The sequence below is a fragment of the Zootoca vivipara genome, chromosome 15 (assembly GCF_963506605.1).
Source record: "Zootoca vivipara chromosome 15, rZooViv1.1, whole genome shotgun sequence".
NCBI lineage: Eukaryota > Metazoa > Chordata > Lepidosauria > Squamata > Lacertidae > Zootoca > Zootoca vivipara.
The window spans coordinates 24,039,319-24,056,335 of record NC_083290.1 but is presented as its reverse complement, the minus strand read 5'-3'; the positions used below and the strand labels follow the sequence as shown (position 1 = coordinate 24,056,335).

The window sequence follows — 17,017 nt, the reverse complement described above, 5'->3', positions numbered from 1 at the left end:
TGGTGGTGGTCAACTTCATACCCTCAGTTGGGTATTGCAACTTCACAGCCTGTGAAGTTAGGATAGCTTCAGCTCAGCTTTATATATAAAACACTTGAATTTTTTAAAAATAATATTCTCTGCAGATTTAGACAGCAGAATAGAAGTAGCAGCAAAATTTTACTGGATACATGGGAGGAGCTGTGCAGATTTCTTAAATTCTGCAGGGTCATTTCATGTTGATGATTTTATAGTATCTGTTGTCTTGGTTGATCGTCCATCTTTGCTTCTTTTTGTTTTGCTTCAGACATGGCAGCATTCTGAGCAGAGAGTCTCCAGCAGACAAGAAGCAGAAGGTTGAACGCTGCGTCAGTGCCCAGGACTTTGACCCTACAGGTAGACTCCTCAGCCTCCCGCACAACTCACTGCTTCACAACAAAGAGCTTTTAGAGTGAAAAAGTCATCTAACTTTTTCCATAGTGTAACATTAAGAAGCTACTGCTGCCTTTCTTTTTCACAGTGATTGCATAATTTTAGATACCCCCTTTTCACAAGTTGAATTCCCCAATGTATTAACTGTTGTGTTCTTCAGTTATGTAGATAATGACTCCAGTAGTGATAGGTGGGGCGAGTGGTGGTGGCAGAATCTCTGGCAAAAGCAAATATGATGGACTTCTGTTGTTACCTGTTTGATTCGATTTCTTTTATTTTAAGCCTATTTGGAGAGAAAGGGCTATTGGTGGAGCACACATATTCTGGTGGAAGAGGTGTTTCGAAACCCTGGAACCAAGCTATTTGAACTATGTGTTGGATCTCCAAACATTTCTCTTTTTGAATAAGTCTTCTGTGGCTGCATTTTTAATTGGACCAGTGGTCTCCTCCAGCACTCCTTCTATACTCAAAATTGTGGCTGCGTTTTGGAAACATTAGAAGATCTAGTTGCACATCCTATGTCATTTATCCCTATGGCTCTAGGAAACAATTATTTAAAGCAGCTGCAGCCCTTAACTATGCAGGTGCCAGTCTTGCTGATTTGGCACAATGGCAAACTGCATGGGGATTATGCTGATCTGCATGCATATTTCTGCAACGCAAAGGAGCAGACCATATGACTAGCAATCATCGAAAATGGGTATTACTGAGGGTTTTGTTGTACAAATTCCTGCACGACTTTGCATCTCTTATCCTACTTCACGTATTTTTAGGACAACATTATTAAACCACCAGTATTTGGGGACCTCCCTTTGGTAGGTTTCATAGCTACTGTGTTTTTAATAATCTAAAGCTGACTGTAGCACATTATTGGTCTAGATAAATTATTAAGGCTACTCTTTGTCTGTGAAGCGAATTTTAAACATCACCTGGCTTCATCACCCTTCTGAGTGATACCCGTCCTCACCCTTTCTCTATATATAAGCATCTGGGGACGTCTGTTTCAGTGTATCTGAAGAAGTGTGCATGCACACGAAAGCTCATACCAAAATAAAAAACTTAGTTGGTCTTTAAGGTGCTGCTGGAAGGAATTTTTTTATTTTGTATCACCTGGCTTTGTGAACCGAAGAACTTCATTTCAGTCTCCTGAGTGAAGTTGTACTTTCTCATTTTGTATTTTTATAAACCTTTAACTGGACATGGCTATTCACTTTCTTTCTTTTTCCCTATACTTGTAGACCATCTATGTTGCATTCAGAGTCTATTGCTGTCTTGGAAATTAGTCTGCATGTGGAGGTTCCACCCACCCCAACCTACTAACCCAGTGACTGCTGTGTGCTCCTAACTGTATGACTGGCTTGCGGGTGAGCCTCTTGGCCCCATGTGTTGTGTTGCTTTTTGTGTGTGCACCATACTGTTTAGTCTGTTATTTCCCCAAATCATGCAGCAGGTAAGAGGTGACTCTGAAGGTTGCAGAATGTGATATGCAAAGATAGGTCAATCAGGTATTTATACTACATCTTAATACTGGCTGGGTTCAAGCATGTTGGGCTTGAATTTTGGAGAGCAGGATTCAGTGTCTAGTTAAGCTGTGGTCTATGCTGAGTTATTATAATTATAATTATTATATATTTATTTATATAATTACTTATTTCCCCTTTTGTGAAAATTGAAACAGTTGCAACCTATTTCACTGTTTGTTTATGAGGGTGAGTGAAAATAGAAATTTCTATCCATTACTTCATTTGCCCCTGCTTAAAACTACTTATTTGTCACAGGAAGGACGTACTGCTCATTTTTATGTTACAAGCTCAACCCATTTCTAAGAGTGAGGGCTGGTACCAGTTCTTTTTTGTGAAAGTAAGAGTATGTAAATTTTCAGCCACAACATTCTGATCGTAGGTGTTCAGGATTCTTTCACCTTTGTATCCTAAGTTGTAGTGATGATCTGTTCCGACTGCCATGAAACATGTGATTCTAGCTTAAATAGGGAACTTAAATAGGGCTGGAACAAAACTATTTCACAGACAGCTAGATTCAAAACTTGCTGCCATTCCCCAGAGTGGTGGGAGCAGCCCATTTTTTATATGGTGCTTTTATAGAGTAGGGCCTGCATGTTGATCATATTAAATGCAATCCAGTTGTTGATATAGGGAGCTGGATTGTGTTAACATTTTCTTCCTTAAAAAAACCTTACAGTGTGATCTTACCTGTATTGTTCAAACCTCTGGTATTCACATTCTGATTTCAAAATGTTATCACCTCTGTGTTGTTCATACCTTGTTTGTGTTTTGCATGAATTAACCCAATTATACAAATCATTCTGACTTTTATGAATTTTTTTCCATGTTGGTCTCCATATTTCCTATATCTTTTTCTCCTGCTTTCGTGCAGATAGCTCCTCCAGGAAGACAAAGTGTAGCTCGGAGGAGAGTAGATCCGAGACGTATGGTAAGCTGAAGCAGCCACTGCAGCCTTGTGCCTTTGTTCAGTGTGCTCTGTGCTGTTGTTCTGTGTGCCCAAGGCCTCTGCCCTTTACCTGCCATGCATGGCTTATTCTGCAGCAGGGAAAAGGACTGAGCTTTTTAATGTGGCTGCTATGTGCAAGCTTTTGGCAGATGGAAACTAACTCGTGTAGTAAAAGCCAGATGTCTTTTATTTTGTCTTCCATTTCCTAATAAGAAACCTTTTTAAGGGTTGGAATATTTAGGAATCAGTGTCAGCTAATAGCAGCTTAGGGACGCGGGTTGCGCTGTGGTCTAAACCACTGAGCCTTGGGCTTGCCGATCAAAAGGGCAGTGATTTGAATCCCCACGACGGGGTGAGCTCCTTTTGCTCGGTCCCTGCTCCTGCCAACCTAGCAGTTCAAAAGCACCCCAAAAAGTGCAAGTAGATTAATAGGTACCGCTCCGGCGGGAAGGTAAACGGCGTCTCCGTGCGCTGCTTTGTTGTCGGTGTTCCATTGCGCCAGAAGCGGCTTAGTCATGCTGGCCACATGACCCAGAAAAACTGCGGAGCGGACAAATGCCAGCTCCCTTGGCCTGTAAAGCGAGATGAAGCGCTGCAACCCTAGAGTCATTCACGACTGGACATAACTGTCAGGGGTCCCTTTACCTTTACCTAATAGCAGCTTAAAGGTTTGTGAATAGGTTGAGTTATAGACCGTACAGGATATGGATATATTTGCATTTTGTTTGAAGGAAATTACAGTCATTTCACTTTCCAACTGGGCATCTCTTGCTGAGTTTTCCTTAGAGAAATTGATATCCTTACTATACCTAAGATTGACAGCTACCGTACTTGCATAGAACCATTAGAACAGCATGGGTAGTTTTGTAATTGAAAATATTAAAATTTCAGTTAACTGTATAATAGGCATGCTCCACATCAGGTATGATTTCTACCCCATAATTTCTGTTCTGCTACTTGTCTTGTGAATGATCAGACCTTTTTAAAATGGGTAAATCCAGAACTGTAAGATTATTTAATATCAGTGTTCCTACCGCTTTCCTTGCATCCTCCCAGTAGTGAAATACATTTTTATCAAGGAATAACAAATGGCCCTATAGGACAAATAACTGCCTTCCTCTTGTTTTGATTCCACCACCTCCTTATATGTATGTTGGCACAAAACCTTCTGATACTAATCTCAACTTGAATTTGGTATAATCACTTGTTACCCTGTGTGTTGTTTTTTAGCACTTGAATTCTTTTCAAAACAATTTCTTTCTAGATAAGTTGTTTCAGTTTCTAGCTTTAATGCACTTTGGAAGAAATCCCATGCTTTCTCTAGAAAAATAACAAATTAAAGGGTCCAGTCTTGTTAAGATTTATGTACTGGTTTGCTGAACTAATTGTTCCCTGCTGCAGAATCATCTTCATCAGTTTTGCTATGCTGAACTGCTCTGTGGGATGGAATGGACAGTGAGGTGTGGTTTTTGCTATTTGTTCCAAACAATGCATATGGAAACTCTCCACAGCTAATTCATTCTTGTGTGGTTCCTTAAAAAGGAATTTAAGTAGCAGCCATAGTGGTAGCTGCTGAACCCTCTAAAGCAGTGATTCCCAATTTGCTATGTACTGTGGACCCCCTGTTTTTCAAAATCCAAGCCAAGGACCCCCTACTTTTGAAAATTCTGATATCTCTATTGTAGTTTTTGGTATGTGAATGATGCCACAGACCCCTTGGGTAGATAGTGCAGACCCCCTGGGTTCACATACCCCCATTTGGAAACCACTGCTCTAAAGCAACCTTGGCCAACCTGGTGCCCTCCAGAGTTTTGGACTGCAATTTGCGTTGGCCTTAGCCAACATGGTCCTAACAAATAGTTTGTACTTTGAAGTAGAAGAGTTGACTATATTGATGTAATCCCCTTTGGGAGAGGAGTTTCCCCTCCCCTGCAGCTATTTGCATATCCTTCTGCTATGTACAAAATGGAGGAATGACAATATTGCTACCTTAGAGGTCAGAAGAAATCCCAGTGCTAGTTGTATTGAATACTGGTCTAAGTATCATTCAGAACTTCAGTATGGTAGTGCAAACTTTCCACTGCCATCAGTTTTTCTGTGAAGTAACCAATTAATCTGTCTTGATTACAGGAATTGTGCTGTGTGCCTTTTGGGATCAATCTTAAATTTTGTTTCCCCTGCCTTTACTGTGTGCCTTGGCTTTTCATGAATGTAGAGTGAAACATGATTTCCTAACCCAAGCCTTTCTGCTTCCTCTCATACTTCCTGCAGAAACTTTGTCTTTGGTTAGGATTTATCTGTGTGACTCCCATTCCTTTCCTTTATTTTGCTGTGCTGGCTCTCTTCCTCCCCTCCTCCCTCTTCCTACTGGTGCTGTTATTTGTGTGGAAAAGTTTGTAGTATTTGTTTTGGATGGGGTCAAGCTATTTAAGAGCCTGCAAGTGGAGAATGCTATGCTTTTTATGACTGCAGCCTCTTTTGCTTGTCTTTGGATATTACTGAGGGAAATGTCTTGAACAGGTAAAATTGATTAGAAGTGTTGCAGTTACCCTTTTAAGGTGAGAGCTGTTGAGATGCCTGTTTTGAATGAGAGAGAAGTTCACACTCCTTGATTGCTTATGATATGAGATATAACATAAAACATAAACAGGGACTGTGGTTTTAAACTCCTGGATAATACAAGGTGTCTTTTGCATTCTTCTTTTTAAACATTGCCAGTTTCTCTTATATTCAGCCGACAAAGACTAAACATTTCCCCCCCTCCCCCCTGTTTTAGAGAAATAGCTCCATAGCAGAGTTTGATACCTACACATTGAATCTGTGTTGTGGTGAATATTGCTGTGGTCTGTTTCTCAATACCTGTAATTTCAGACATTTAAGAGGTTCAAGGAATGGTTTTGAAATCAGGTTCTTGGCATAAATTGTAGTTTTTGTTCCAGAAAAGCTTAGCCACCTCATGTTCATGGCAGATAATTTGGGGGTTGAGGATGACTCGATTAGACTTTGTTGACCCTCCCCTCAACAGTTTTCTTTATTCAGCTTTATTTTTGCAAAGCATTTGTGTTACATAAAGACTAAATCTGAGATTCTTAGTCCTAAACTCTTTTTCTATATTTTTTTTTGGGGGGGGGGAGTTTACATGTCTATATTTTATAATGCCATTTTTTTCTGTTGCCTAAATGAATGCTAAAGGAGTCTATATATTTTGTACTGCCCCTTTCCCTCATTTTACGCCTCCTACATCCTTGCAATATGTAGCAAGAACAAGGAGCAAAATTATCGTGGGGATTCGAACCGCCGACCTTCTGATCAGCAAGCCCTAGGCTCAGTGGTTTAACCTACAGCGCCACCTGGGTCCCCTATACCTATTTTAGGTATAAATAAATAAATAAATAAATAAATAAATAAGTAAGTTGAGCACTGGACAAATGGAATTGATTGAGTTCTACAAGTAGTGTGTGAGCTATTGCTACTGTAATAATAAGCTCACAAATAATAGTTCAGAATGCTGCACTGTAATACTGTTGAGTTGTTGCTTCTATACAGGGCTATGCTTTTGGTTTTGCTTCTTCTCACCTTTCCCATGTGTCATTGTACAAATAGCCCATGGTACTGATAGAAATACAGCTATTCTTTTACTGAATACTTGAATATTGATTTATTGTTACATGATTCTTTTGTCAAGCCAGTTGGCCAATTACCTGAAAGAGAATTTTACCTCAGGATTTTTATTCCCCCCACCCCCGCTGCAAGGAAATAGCTGGACTAATGGCCTGACTTGGTTATAGGGCTGCTTCCTACATGTACTGCAGCATTTAAAAGACAAGCAACAAATATCAAAGGAAAAAGCAATCTGTAAAAGTAGTACTTTATTTTTTAAAATTATTTTCATTTATAAACATTACAATTATTCAACAAACATTCTAACATTTCAAACTTTGACTCCCTTCCCCCTCTGTCTGTGGTTCTTTGCATTTATTTTTGTCATTTCCTGCATACTCCAAATTGTCTTAATTTATTCTTTTATTCATCTATCCTCATAAATATCTCATATACATTTTTGAAACTGCAGGTTGTAAAAGCAATATTTAAGAGGGGTTGGGAAGATGAGTAAAGGATTTTCTACAAGGCAAAGCTTCAATGTTGCTTGCTACTTGCTTGTGCAATCCACTTTTGATTGGAAAGCAATGGCAAACTCTCAGTTGATTCTGATAAATCTGGATTGCATCCAGTATGATTAAAGTTTTATACTGAACTTCAGATGTATAACCAGAAAGATTAAAAATCTGTGTGACTAGAGAATGTGTTGCTAGCCCATTCATTTACTTGCATGGAATTCCTAGTCACCTATGGAGATCAGGTGAATCGTGAAATACAATACTGTATTCAGTGCCACCACTTGACAGACATTCATTCTGGCCTTCATTTGTCAAACTGTTTGGGCAGAAGGCGGTTTTTAAAACTGGTTTGCTGTGAGGCCAGTAGCCTGTGTTTCCTATTGGCTGGAGAAGAGGGGAACCTCTCCCCACCCTCTGCAATCAGCCTAGAAATGGAGACTATGGTAATTACAGATAGACAAGTCAGTGAGTTCTTTGGCTTTATTTAAAAGCTTAATTTTACATTACAGCTTTTAATACTTTACCAGGTTATTTCTGTTTAAAAAGGGTACGCTTTTAGTGTGTGGTTTGTTCAGCCCATCTGAATATCTGGAGTGGGGTTATCCATTTTGGTTTTCTCCAGATGTTGTGAATTACAGATCCCATCAGCCTAAACCAGCATGGCCAACGGTCAAGGTTGTTGAAAGTCATACCCTCCATATGTTTTGGACTCCCACTCCCACTGCATATCAAATTTGGTAGCTTTTTGGTGGCCATTTCCCTGATATTGGGATGCTCTCCTTGAAATGTACAACTACAAACCTGAGGATGGTGAGCCTGTGCACAGCTTTAGCAAGGGAAGCAGTTTTTATGGGAACTGTAGGTGCTTTGTAGAAAACATTGGAAAGAGAGCAAATGTGCAGTATCATTAAGGAGCCCGTTAACTTGGAAATGCAGGGGAAAACAGTATAAATGTAAGAAAGAGGGGGAGGGAAGTCAAAATATGATGTGGAATAATTCAAATTTAGGTTTTGTGTTTGTTGTAAAATGAAAAGTATAATTTATTTATTTTCATAAAAAGAATCATTAAGTTGCCCTCTTCTCCAAAGGTTATTGTTAGTTGATGATGTGGCTGATGTGCCTGTGTACTTTACCTTTCTTTACTATACCTTTGTGTCATGTGATCAATGTTGTAAGCATGGCCAACCTTCTGTAGTAATTACCTTGCTTATGGACTGATCTCCCATTGTTGGTTTTTTTTCCCTCCTTCCATGTCCACCCTGCAGCTTCCCTTTGCGCACATTCTGTAGGTTGCAATTATTGCTAACCAAAATGAGGTTTTGGCTTGATGCCTATATTGTGTCTCTTTTTCATTTCCCCCTTATGCAGGTCTTGTCCAGCGTTGTGTTATTATCCAGCGGGATGAAAATGGATTTGGGCTGACCGTCAGTGGAGACAATCCTGTCTTTGTACAGTCCGTCAAAGAAGGTGAGGGTGCTCGTTCAGGGCAATTCCATGTATTACAGTTGTAGTGAATACATGTGTGTCTGCTTGTACCTTGCAGTGTGAAACTTGAATATGCATGTTTCACATTACAATGCATTCAGAAACATGGCAAAGAAAGCTTCCATTGACCCTTATTGTTAGCAGTATATTTATGTAGCATACAGGTAAAATGAACATGATTGTTTTGTTTCACATTACAGATGTGCAAATAGGTTGAATATTGTAATGTGTTTCCACTAAAATTCTAACATGCAAAAGGGCACTAAGTCTTTCATATGAATTTTTGTGTTTGAAGAACAATACCCATGTAGAAAATAGCATTCTGTGTATTTCGGTTGTGAATTCTGTATGTATATATATTTTAAAGGGACAAGCATAGAAAAAGAGGATTTCCACATTTGACATGCAATACATAGAATTTGTATTTGGGTATTCTGCCAAGTATATAAATCTCTTATGAAGTGATCATAAGTATGCTAGAGACAAAAATTAATCTGTAGTCGATAGAGGCCTACATGAGGAAAAAGCCTTGCTTTATTGCATATTGGGAGAATAGTGCAACTCTAGAGACTGAAATAAAAGAAGTGCTTTATTGTCTTTGCTATGAAGGAAACTAATTAGTTATGGTTCTACTTGCAATTCAATAAATTCAGTAAACTTTATTTGTATAGCCAACAGCCATAGCAACAAAATACATGCAATATAGAATTAAAAACAACAAGGATAAAAAGATCATATGACTATGGTTGACGTTTAAAAGGTAGCCCTTAGTCTCATTGCACCCTCGATAAATTTGGCAACTGTTGTTGTTCTCAGGTCATTTTGATCTGATAGAAGATCAGATTGCAACCAATCATCAATTTCCTAGAATATATAGGCTCTTGGAATTGTAGGTGGCAAAGGTCTTCTTTCTGTAAGGCAGAATGAAGGCTTGGATGCAGCTGCATGATAACCTTCCACATTGTATATTTTGGCCCAAAACAGAAGCAGGTAGGCAGGTAGACAAGTGGACTGTCCTTTTTATGAAATCCAGCAAAGCAGGTTTTGTGGCTCATGCTGGTGATGGTCTGGCATGGTCTGCAGTTGGGGACAATCTGTGCCATTGGAACAGCATACATAGTCTTTACAGGGTGTGGGCCTTGCATAGCAAGAAAGGGAAAGGTGTGTTTGGCTTGGACACGAGAGTAGAAGAACACTGGGAACAAAAATGTGTTGAGTTCTAAATGGCTGATTTTTCCCTTTAGATGGAGCAGCCATGCGGGCTGGGGTTCAAACTGGTGACCGAATTATTAAGGTGAGAACATTTAGTGTCATTAGAAGAGTAAATTGCTGCTGGAGAGTGACAAGAATGCTTCCGTGGTCGTCATCACAGTGTTTTGCCAAAATCTACCGCCCAGGAACATTTGAGACACTGTGTGTTTTTCTATATTTAGAATTGGCAATGAGCAAGAGGTATTTTTGGGGGAGATGCTTTTTTTTGTACAGCACTCTAGTTTCATAACCTTGCTTTATAAGCTGATGTAAATTGCACAAGGCTTCAATTTCATGTCTACAAAAAGGTCTTTAAGCATAGAGTTGGTGTTTGTACGTGTGTGTAGAAGAGGGCAGAGCCAGAATTCACTTCAGTTTCTCAGTTTCTCATTCCCATTAAAAATCACAAGAAAGTGAATATTTGGTTCTAAAACAATCTAAGAGTATAACTCCAAAGGTTTTATCTGTTGTTAAATTGTCTCTCTGATGCCTGTGGTGAAAATCTTTTACTGTTTTAGTTAGATATTTCAGGGCATTCTTGTCTATCATGCTGTTGGAGCATAGTTCCTGTTAAAAGGCATGAAGGAAGTGAAATCAGTTCAGTTTTGTAGCATGGAAGACCCATGTTATGTACAATTGAAAATGCAAATTCACACAGCTATTACCTCTTCCTAGGTGAATGGGACTCTGGTAACTCACTCAAACCATTTGGAGGTGGTGAAGCTGATAAAGTGTGAGTAAACTAAGGACAAACTGCTATTGTTCTCCCTGGGCTTAATCATGGAGGTTGAACTGTCCCAGTTGAGCCAGGGGGCAGTTTGTAACGGGATTTTAGCCATGATACTGCTCTATTACTGTCTGAAGGCATTGGGGTGCATTTCAGGATCATAGTATTAAATGGAATCTTGCATAATTTGGAAAATTATGAACCTGTGGGTATGAACCTTGAGACCTGTGGGTATAGGGCAGTAAAAAAATTAATATATAATAATAAATATTTTTTTTAAAAACCCTCAAGGTCTATGAGACAGTTAAACCTATTTGACTAGCAGATGACTTCCGCTGCTTATTTTGTTAAAAGCTAGGGGAAAAGTTGCTTATCTGACAGTCCCTCACATTTAATTCTTCTTGTTGTCAACATTATTAAGTTGATTTTAAACCTGTGCTTGTCATGCTTAGTTGTCCTGATTCCCTGCACTATAGCTGAAGCAGGTGGAATGATCTTCTGACCAACTTCTTTAAACAGGGATTATTTGGCCCAGGACAACCCTGTGCTTCCTCTGCTCCTGTGGTACTGCACACATTGTTTGGTGCTCCAGTGCCATAAGTATACATGTGGTGGGTGCTTGAGGAAACAGAAGGAATCTGCTTCCCTCTTGTTGCACCTTTGTAATGTACACAATACCCTGACAAGCATCACACTTTAGGAATCCTGGGTTGATACTTAATAACTAAAGTGGGCTTTGCTTGCTTGCATGTGTTCTCTCAGTTGGTAGTAGTGGCAGGTATCTTAGCATGAGAAGTTGGTTTTCTGAATGGATAGACTTTTTCCTCTCTGGTCACAAGAACAAAAATAAATGGAATTTTGTCCTTTCTCTGCAGCGGGTTCCTATGTAGCACTCACTGTGCAAGGGCGCCCACCTGGGTCGCCCCAGATTCCACTGGCTGATTCTGAGATGGATCCAGTAGCATTTGGACATATGTCTCCCATCATGACATCTCCACACTCACCTGGAACATCTGGAAACACAGAGAGAATTACCAGCCCAGTGTTGATGGGGGTAAGATCTAGCAGGTTTGGGGAGAAGTGGGTTAGACTATGTGGTATGAAAATGTCCTTTGTCCTGCCCCAACCACTCTAATGGTACCGTAATAAAGTCTTAAGTCCTGAGATGCATCTGATTAGTCTGTTACAATATATATTTCTCTGCCTAGCCACATTGCCACAGAACTCAAATTGTTGTATTTATATGGAGGCATGAGACAGAGGCAGAATTGGGATAGCAGTGGGTGGCACTGCTGTTGATCTGTTATGCTGCTGCTTGAAATAGTATTTTCTCCAGCCCATCTGTCATCCATAAATTTGATTCTCTGCTGAAGGCAAGGAGAGAGGATCACATGATAATGAAAATGCAACATTGCAACAAACATGCCCCTTCTAAGAAATAAAATTAGCCCAGTGATTGTGTTGTCTTAAATACAAAAATAAGTATGGATAACTTATAATGTGTTTTAACATACTGTGAGCAATTTAGAATACTTTGTAGAAGATCTGTTTGAGAAGAGTTGAACTTGCCTTGTAATTATGTTTTGCCTTCTCTTCTTATCAGGAGGAAAATAATATTGTTCATAGCCAGAAGGTGGAGATTTTGAGGAAGATGCTTCAGAAGGAGCAGGAGAGGCTACAGGTACCAAAGAGGAATCTTTTGGAGAAAAAAAGAATGCTGCTTCCTAAATTGGCCATTTAACCTGGTTTAACACCTGAATCCCAAGCACAATGCATGAATGATTGTACATTTGAAAGCTCTAAGATTAAGTCTGCATTGAATGTTTCTCAGGCAGGCATCTTCATGTTACCTTAGCAGGGGCCAACAACCTAAGGCCCATGGGCTACAAGCGGCCCACGGGGGTCGTTTAACCGGCCCATGAACCGCCCCCGAACTGAGCCACCCACTTGGCGAGTCCCTGCGCGCTGTCAGCATGTCCAGGAGGGTGCCTACTCAAGAGTAAGGCCATGGCAGAGACACATACCCAACTGGCATGCTCCCTCCCTCCTGGGAGATCGTTCGGGAGCTTCTTGAGCGTTCTTCAGCCCGAACGTCACAGTGACCGGTGATGTGAAGCACCAGCACACTTTAGGGATCCGCAGAGGTTTGCACAGTTGCGTGACAGACTCAGCAGCACAGCATTCTGGCTAAGCTAGTTTATCTACATATAAACAGACTCGGAGCTCTTCATTATGGCTCCCTCTCTCTAGCATCACAGGCAGTAAAGAGAGTGAACAAAGGAACAACAGTTCCACTTCAGGAACACGTAAGACAAACATCCTGTCTACGTCACTTCCACACTGTGGAATGAAAACACATACAGTCATATGATACACAATAAACCTATGGCTGCAGATGGGCACAGCGCGGCGTGGGGACTCGCTTCCGCGGTGCCAAAAATTGTGTCTGCGCAAATGCCAGAAATCGCGGGGCCATGCACGTGCATGATCCAGCCCACGGAGGGATCTCCACTGGAGTGAACCGGCCCAGGCGAGGTAAACCTTGCCGACCCCTGCCTTAGAGAAACAAAAAGTCACAGGATCTCTGGAAGTGAATATTAGTGCAGTTTACTATTCTTAGGCAATGTTTCAAGTTAATTTATTTTCAGATTTGGGAGGCACATTGCCTCCTTATCCCAGCCATTACATTAACTTGAATCATTGGTTGCTAATATGGAGGGAAAGGGGACAAATGGCTATATAAACCTGTATAGAGCTGTTTTTAGTCTTCAGTGTGATTGCAGAATTATGTCCGTATATATACAACTTTTAGTCATTTTATATCTGGCACATTTTTGTATACTACAGAGCACTTCACCAATTCAAACTAATTTATCTTTACAAGGCTGAGGAGTCCTTGTCTGTGGCCTCCCAGTGACCTTCAGCCCTTTTTGTCTCCGAAATTATCTCACTGAACTTGACTGCATTAGTAGGAATAGTATTTATTTATTTTTATTTCTTACAATTTAACATTCAATATTAAAAAACAGTGTAAAACAAATTAGTCACAAGAATAGGGTGGGTGCTGAAAACGTGGCTTAATTTGTATTTGAAACTTGGCCTATAAATACAACCAGGGGATCATAATGATGGAATGATTCTCCAAATCTTTAAATTGTTTTAGTCCTTGCAAGAAGATTACGGCCGCACTCCCACTCCAAAACTTCTCAAGGAGATCCAGGAAGCCAAGAAGCACATCCCTCAGCTACAGGAACAGTTGTCCAAGGCAACAGGCTCCATTCAGGTAATGGGAATGCTTGCAGTCTTGATCAGACTATCCTAGAAGGGAATGTTGTGTGGGAGGAGGAAACTGTTCCCAGCTCTGTCTGTGCCAGTTTGCACAAGCTTGTAGTGTTCTCTGAGTGCAGTAAATTAAAGTACACACAAGTTAAAGCTTGGTCTCATTTCTGATTGAGCGCATAGAAACTGATGATTGATGAGGGGATCATTATGCAGAGGATTTAAAGCCTTTTTATGAGTAATTACACACATTCCTTGTTCAAATGGTTTAGTAGGGTTAAATATAGCTGTATTTATGCCTGGCCCTTTTTGGGGATCCCTTAAATTAGAGGCCGAGATGTGTTTTGCAGAGTTCTCATCAGGGACCTGCAAAATTTTACATGCCCCTCTTCTGATATAGCTCACTCTTGTAAAATTTTTGTTAAAGCATCACTGCATGGGGTGCTTGCTGTTTCTTACCCATGTCTGTCTATTTACAGGATGGAGTTTTATCTTCCAAGTCTGTGACAGAGTCTTTGCAGATCAGTGAGGTAGAGACCGAGAGCGGGGATGGGCTGAACAAAGGAGACTGCAGTTTTGGTGATGGCTCCCAGTTAAATAGTGACACAGCTGAGGTGAGCACTTTGCTTGAAGCAACATGTGACTTGATTAGTGAGGATTGTCTCAGCCAGTATCTTGTATTTGTAAGGCAACCAATCCCCTGTTCTGATAGAAGCAAGTGAGGCCCAGTTTGAAAGAGTTGTGGTGGTTTTAGTGTCCACTGTCACTTGACAACCCCCTTAAAAATTGCTGTTTCTATCCTGTTTCTCCTGCCTTCCTCCATAAACGTGCCAGGTGACTTTATGTGCAAAAAGGTCTTATGAGTGAGTGACTTGACCAAGATGACCCTGTGAGCCTCCTGGCCTAGCAGGAATTTGAACCCACCTTTCAAGCCCAGTTTTGATCCTACAAATAATTCCTGCTTCTGTATTCTTCCTGTTGTCTCTCCTACCTTTCAAATGGTTAAGCTGTTAGTCTGCATACTCTTCTTAGAAAGAACAGTATGAGGACAGAACCCAGTGTTGTGTGGAAGCCTGCTGTGCGAGTCTTCATTGGCAGCCTGGAGAAGGAGTGCCATGTTTTTCAAGCCCAGGGTTTCCTGGCACGCACCCAGTTGCTGTGCAGAGAACAGCAATGCTGGCCTCTCCTAGTGAACCAAGGGGAATAACAGTACCTTTCAGAACATGTTAGAAGCCATTTTGTGGTTAGAATGACTCAAACTTGTAGGGGCAGGAGTGTTAAAGGGAGGGGGCAGGAGCTTGATTCCTACCACAGACAGCTGAGTCCCTTTCCAACTGTTTTTTGTGAATTTAAATATTTGGGTAGGGCTCAGGGCAACCTAAACCATTCCATACTAGCCTAGGTTAATATATCTCCAGGTTTAAAGCAAGAGAACTAAATGGTATTTTCCCTTGGGTAGTGACTGTCTTACGTCACCTCACTCCCCTCCCCTCTATCACCTAACTTTTAAAAATCTGTGACACTATTGTAAACTTGATAGTTTTAATTAAAGGTAAAGGTAAAGTGACCCCTGACCATTAGGTCCAGTCGTGACCGGCTCTGGGGTTGCGCGCTCATCTCGCATTATTGGCCGAGGGAGCCGGCGTATAGCTTCCAGGTCATGTGGCCAGCATGACAAAGCCGCTTCTGGCAAACCAGAGCAGCACATGGAAACGCCGTTTACCTTCCCGCTGTAGCGGTTCCTATTTATCTACTTGCCTTTTGACGTGCTTTCGAACTGCTAGGTTGGCAGGAGCTGGGACCAAGCAACGGGAGCTCACCCCGTCACAGGGATTCGAACCGTTAATTACTGGCATGTTTATGAATGGTACCACACAGATGTGAATTTGTGACAGCATATACTTCTAACACTAGATTCCTAGCCTGGCAGAAGCAAGTACTTTGAAGCTATACACTTGGAATGCTTTCAGAGAGGAGTTTTTTGTGGAGTCACAGCTGAATTGCTGCTATTTGTACATCCAGTCCCCCCCCCCAGCATTCTTACAATGCCATCATCACAGCATTCAATCCAGATTTCCCTTTTCTGCAGAGAATCTGATAAGCAAAAATAGCCTTAATCATCTGCAGTCATTGCTGCTGTGGAAGTTCATTAGTGCATTATGGGGACAGTGGGTTGCTTGCCACATTTGTGGAATTTCAGTGGGTGGTCTCTTATCACCACACCTCTATTTCATTTTTTTCCTCACCTGAGCAGAACAGAGTGATTTTTTCCCTGACACCCCACTGCCAAGCAAAATACACTTATTACGATTGATTGCCACATGCTGTGAAGGCACACAGCAAACCATTTTGAATGAGCTATCCCTCAAGATCTTCACACGGTAAATGTGGAAGATTGTCTCTGAGGCAGCAATCAAAGTACATATATCAGTCTTTAACAAATGCAGAGGTTTTTAAATTATTTTTGTAAATGCATTATTATACATGCATACAAATAGGACAATACTTGATATACACACAAATGCACTTTTCATGTTAGGCTGTACATACATTATTCTGCCATGATTTTCTTTTGTACATGTTACAAATAGGAAATGCTATTTGTATGACTTCTACAAAGTTCATAAGCAGGAAGTAATTGGTGGTGGTGGAATCTAAAACTTAGAATTCTGTACCGGCTGTTTTGGGGAGGAGGGTGATGTTCCCTTTTCATTTGCTTTTGAAACATGATTGCTATTAAGTGACATTTTGGTAGCCTTCATATCACTGGGCATTTTCAGGTTAAAGAATGAAGACTCAATTCAGGACCATAATCCAGCTTTAAAAATGACTGCAATTTGGAATTTACCAGAAATGGAGGCTCTTCTCTTTACTCTAAGAAAGTAGTTGAACAGTTATTTACCTAAACTTTCAAGTAAGTGTGTGTGCACGTGCATGCACACAATTTTAGTAAATATAATTTTGAGAGAAAAATGAGGATTTATTAAAAAGTGGGATGAGGATCCTAGGCATAAAAAACAACCACAGCATAGCTAAATTCTTAGAGAGATTTGCATAAAATTTCTTGTAGGCTTCTCATGGTTAAGATGAAGTATTAGCATTGTATAAATAATTACAGTTAAATAGTGGATCATTTGGCAACTTTGATTATCTTTTTAATACTGAGGTGCATTTTAGGCCACAATTGCTATACAGTGGTACCTCCGGTTGCGGACAGGATCCGTTACGGAGGTCCGGTTGGATCCCAAGGTTTCCACAACCTGAGGACCACTTCTGC

The 17,017-nt window shown here is 40.6% G+C and overlaps 1 protein-coding gene across 4 annotated transcripts in view; it reads left to right on the top strand.

Moving 5' to 3' along the window:
- Window positions 1-17,017, top strand: part of ARHGEF12 (Rho guanine nucleotide exchange factor 12) — a 92,589-nt gene that overhangs the window by 33,947 nt on the left and 41,625 nt on the right. For 2 of the 4 annotated variants that reach the window (XM_060283106.1, XM_035140228.2), the window contains exons 3-11: window positions 287-375; window positions 2,806-2,862; window positions 8,367-8,465; window positions 9,728-9,777; window positions 10,410-10,467; window positions 11,337-11,515; window positions 12,065-12,142; window positions 13,625-13,744; window positions 14,220-14,354. In XM_060283106.1, coding sequence (XP_060139089.1) covers window positions 287-375; window positions 2,806-2,862; window positions 8,367-8,465; window positions 9,728-9,777; window positions 10,410-10,467; window positions 11,337-11,515; window positions 12,065-12,142; window positions 13,625-13,744; window positions 14,220-14,354 — 865 coding nt within the window. The other 2 variants (XM_035140230.2, XM_035140229.2) reach the window with 2 other exon arrangements.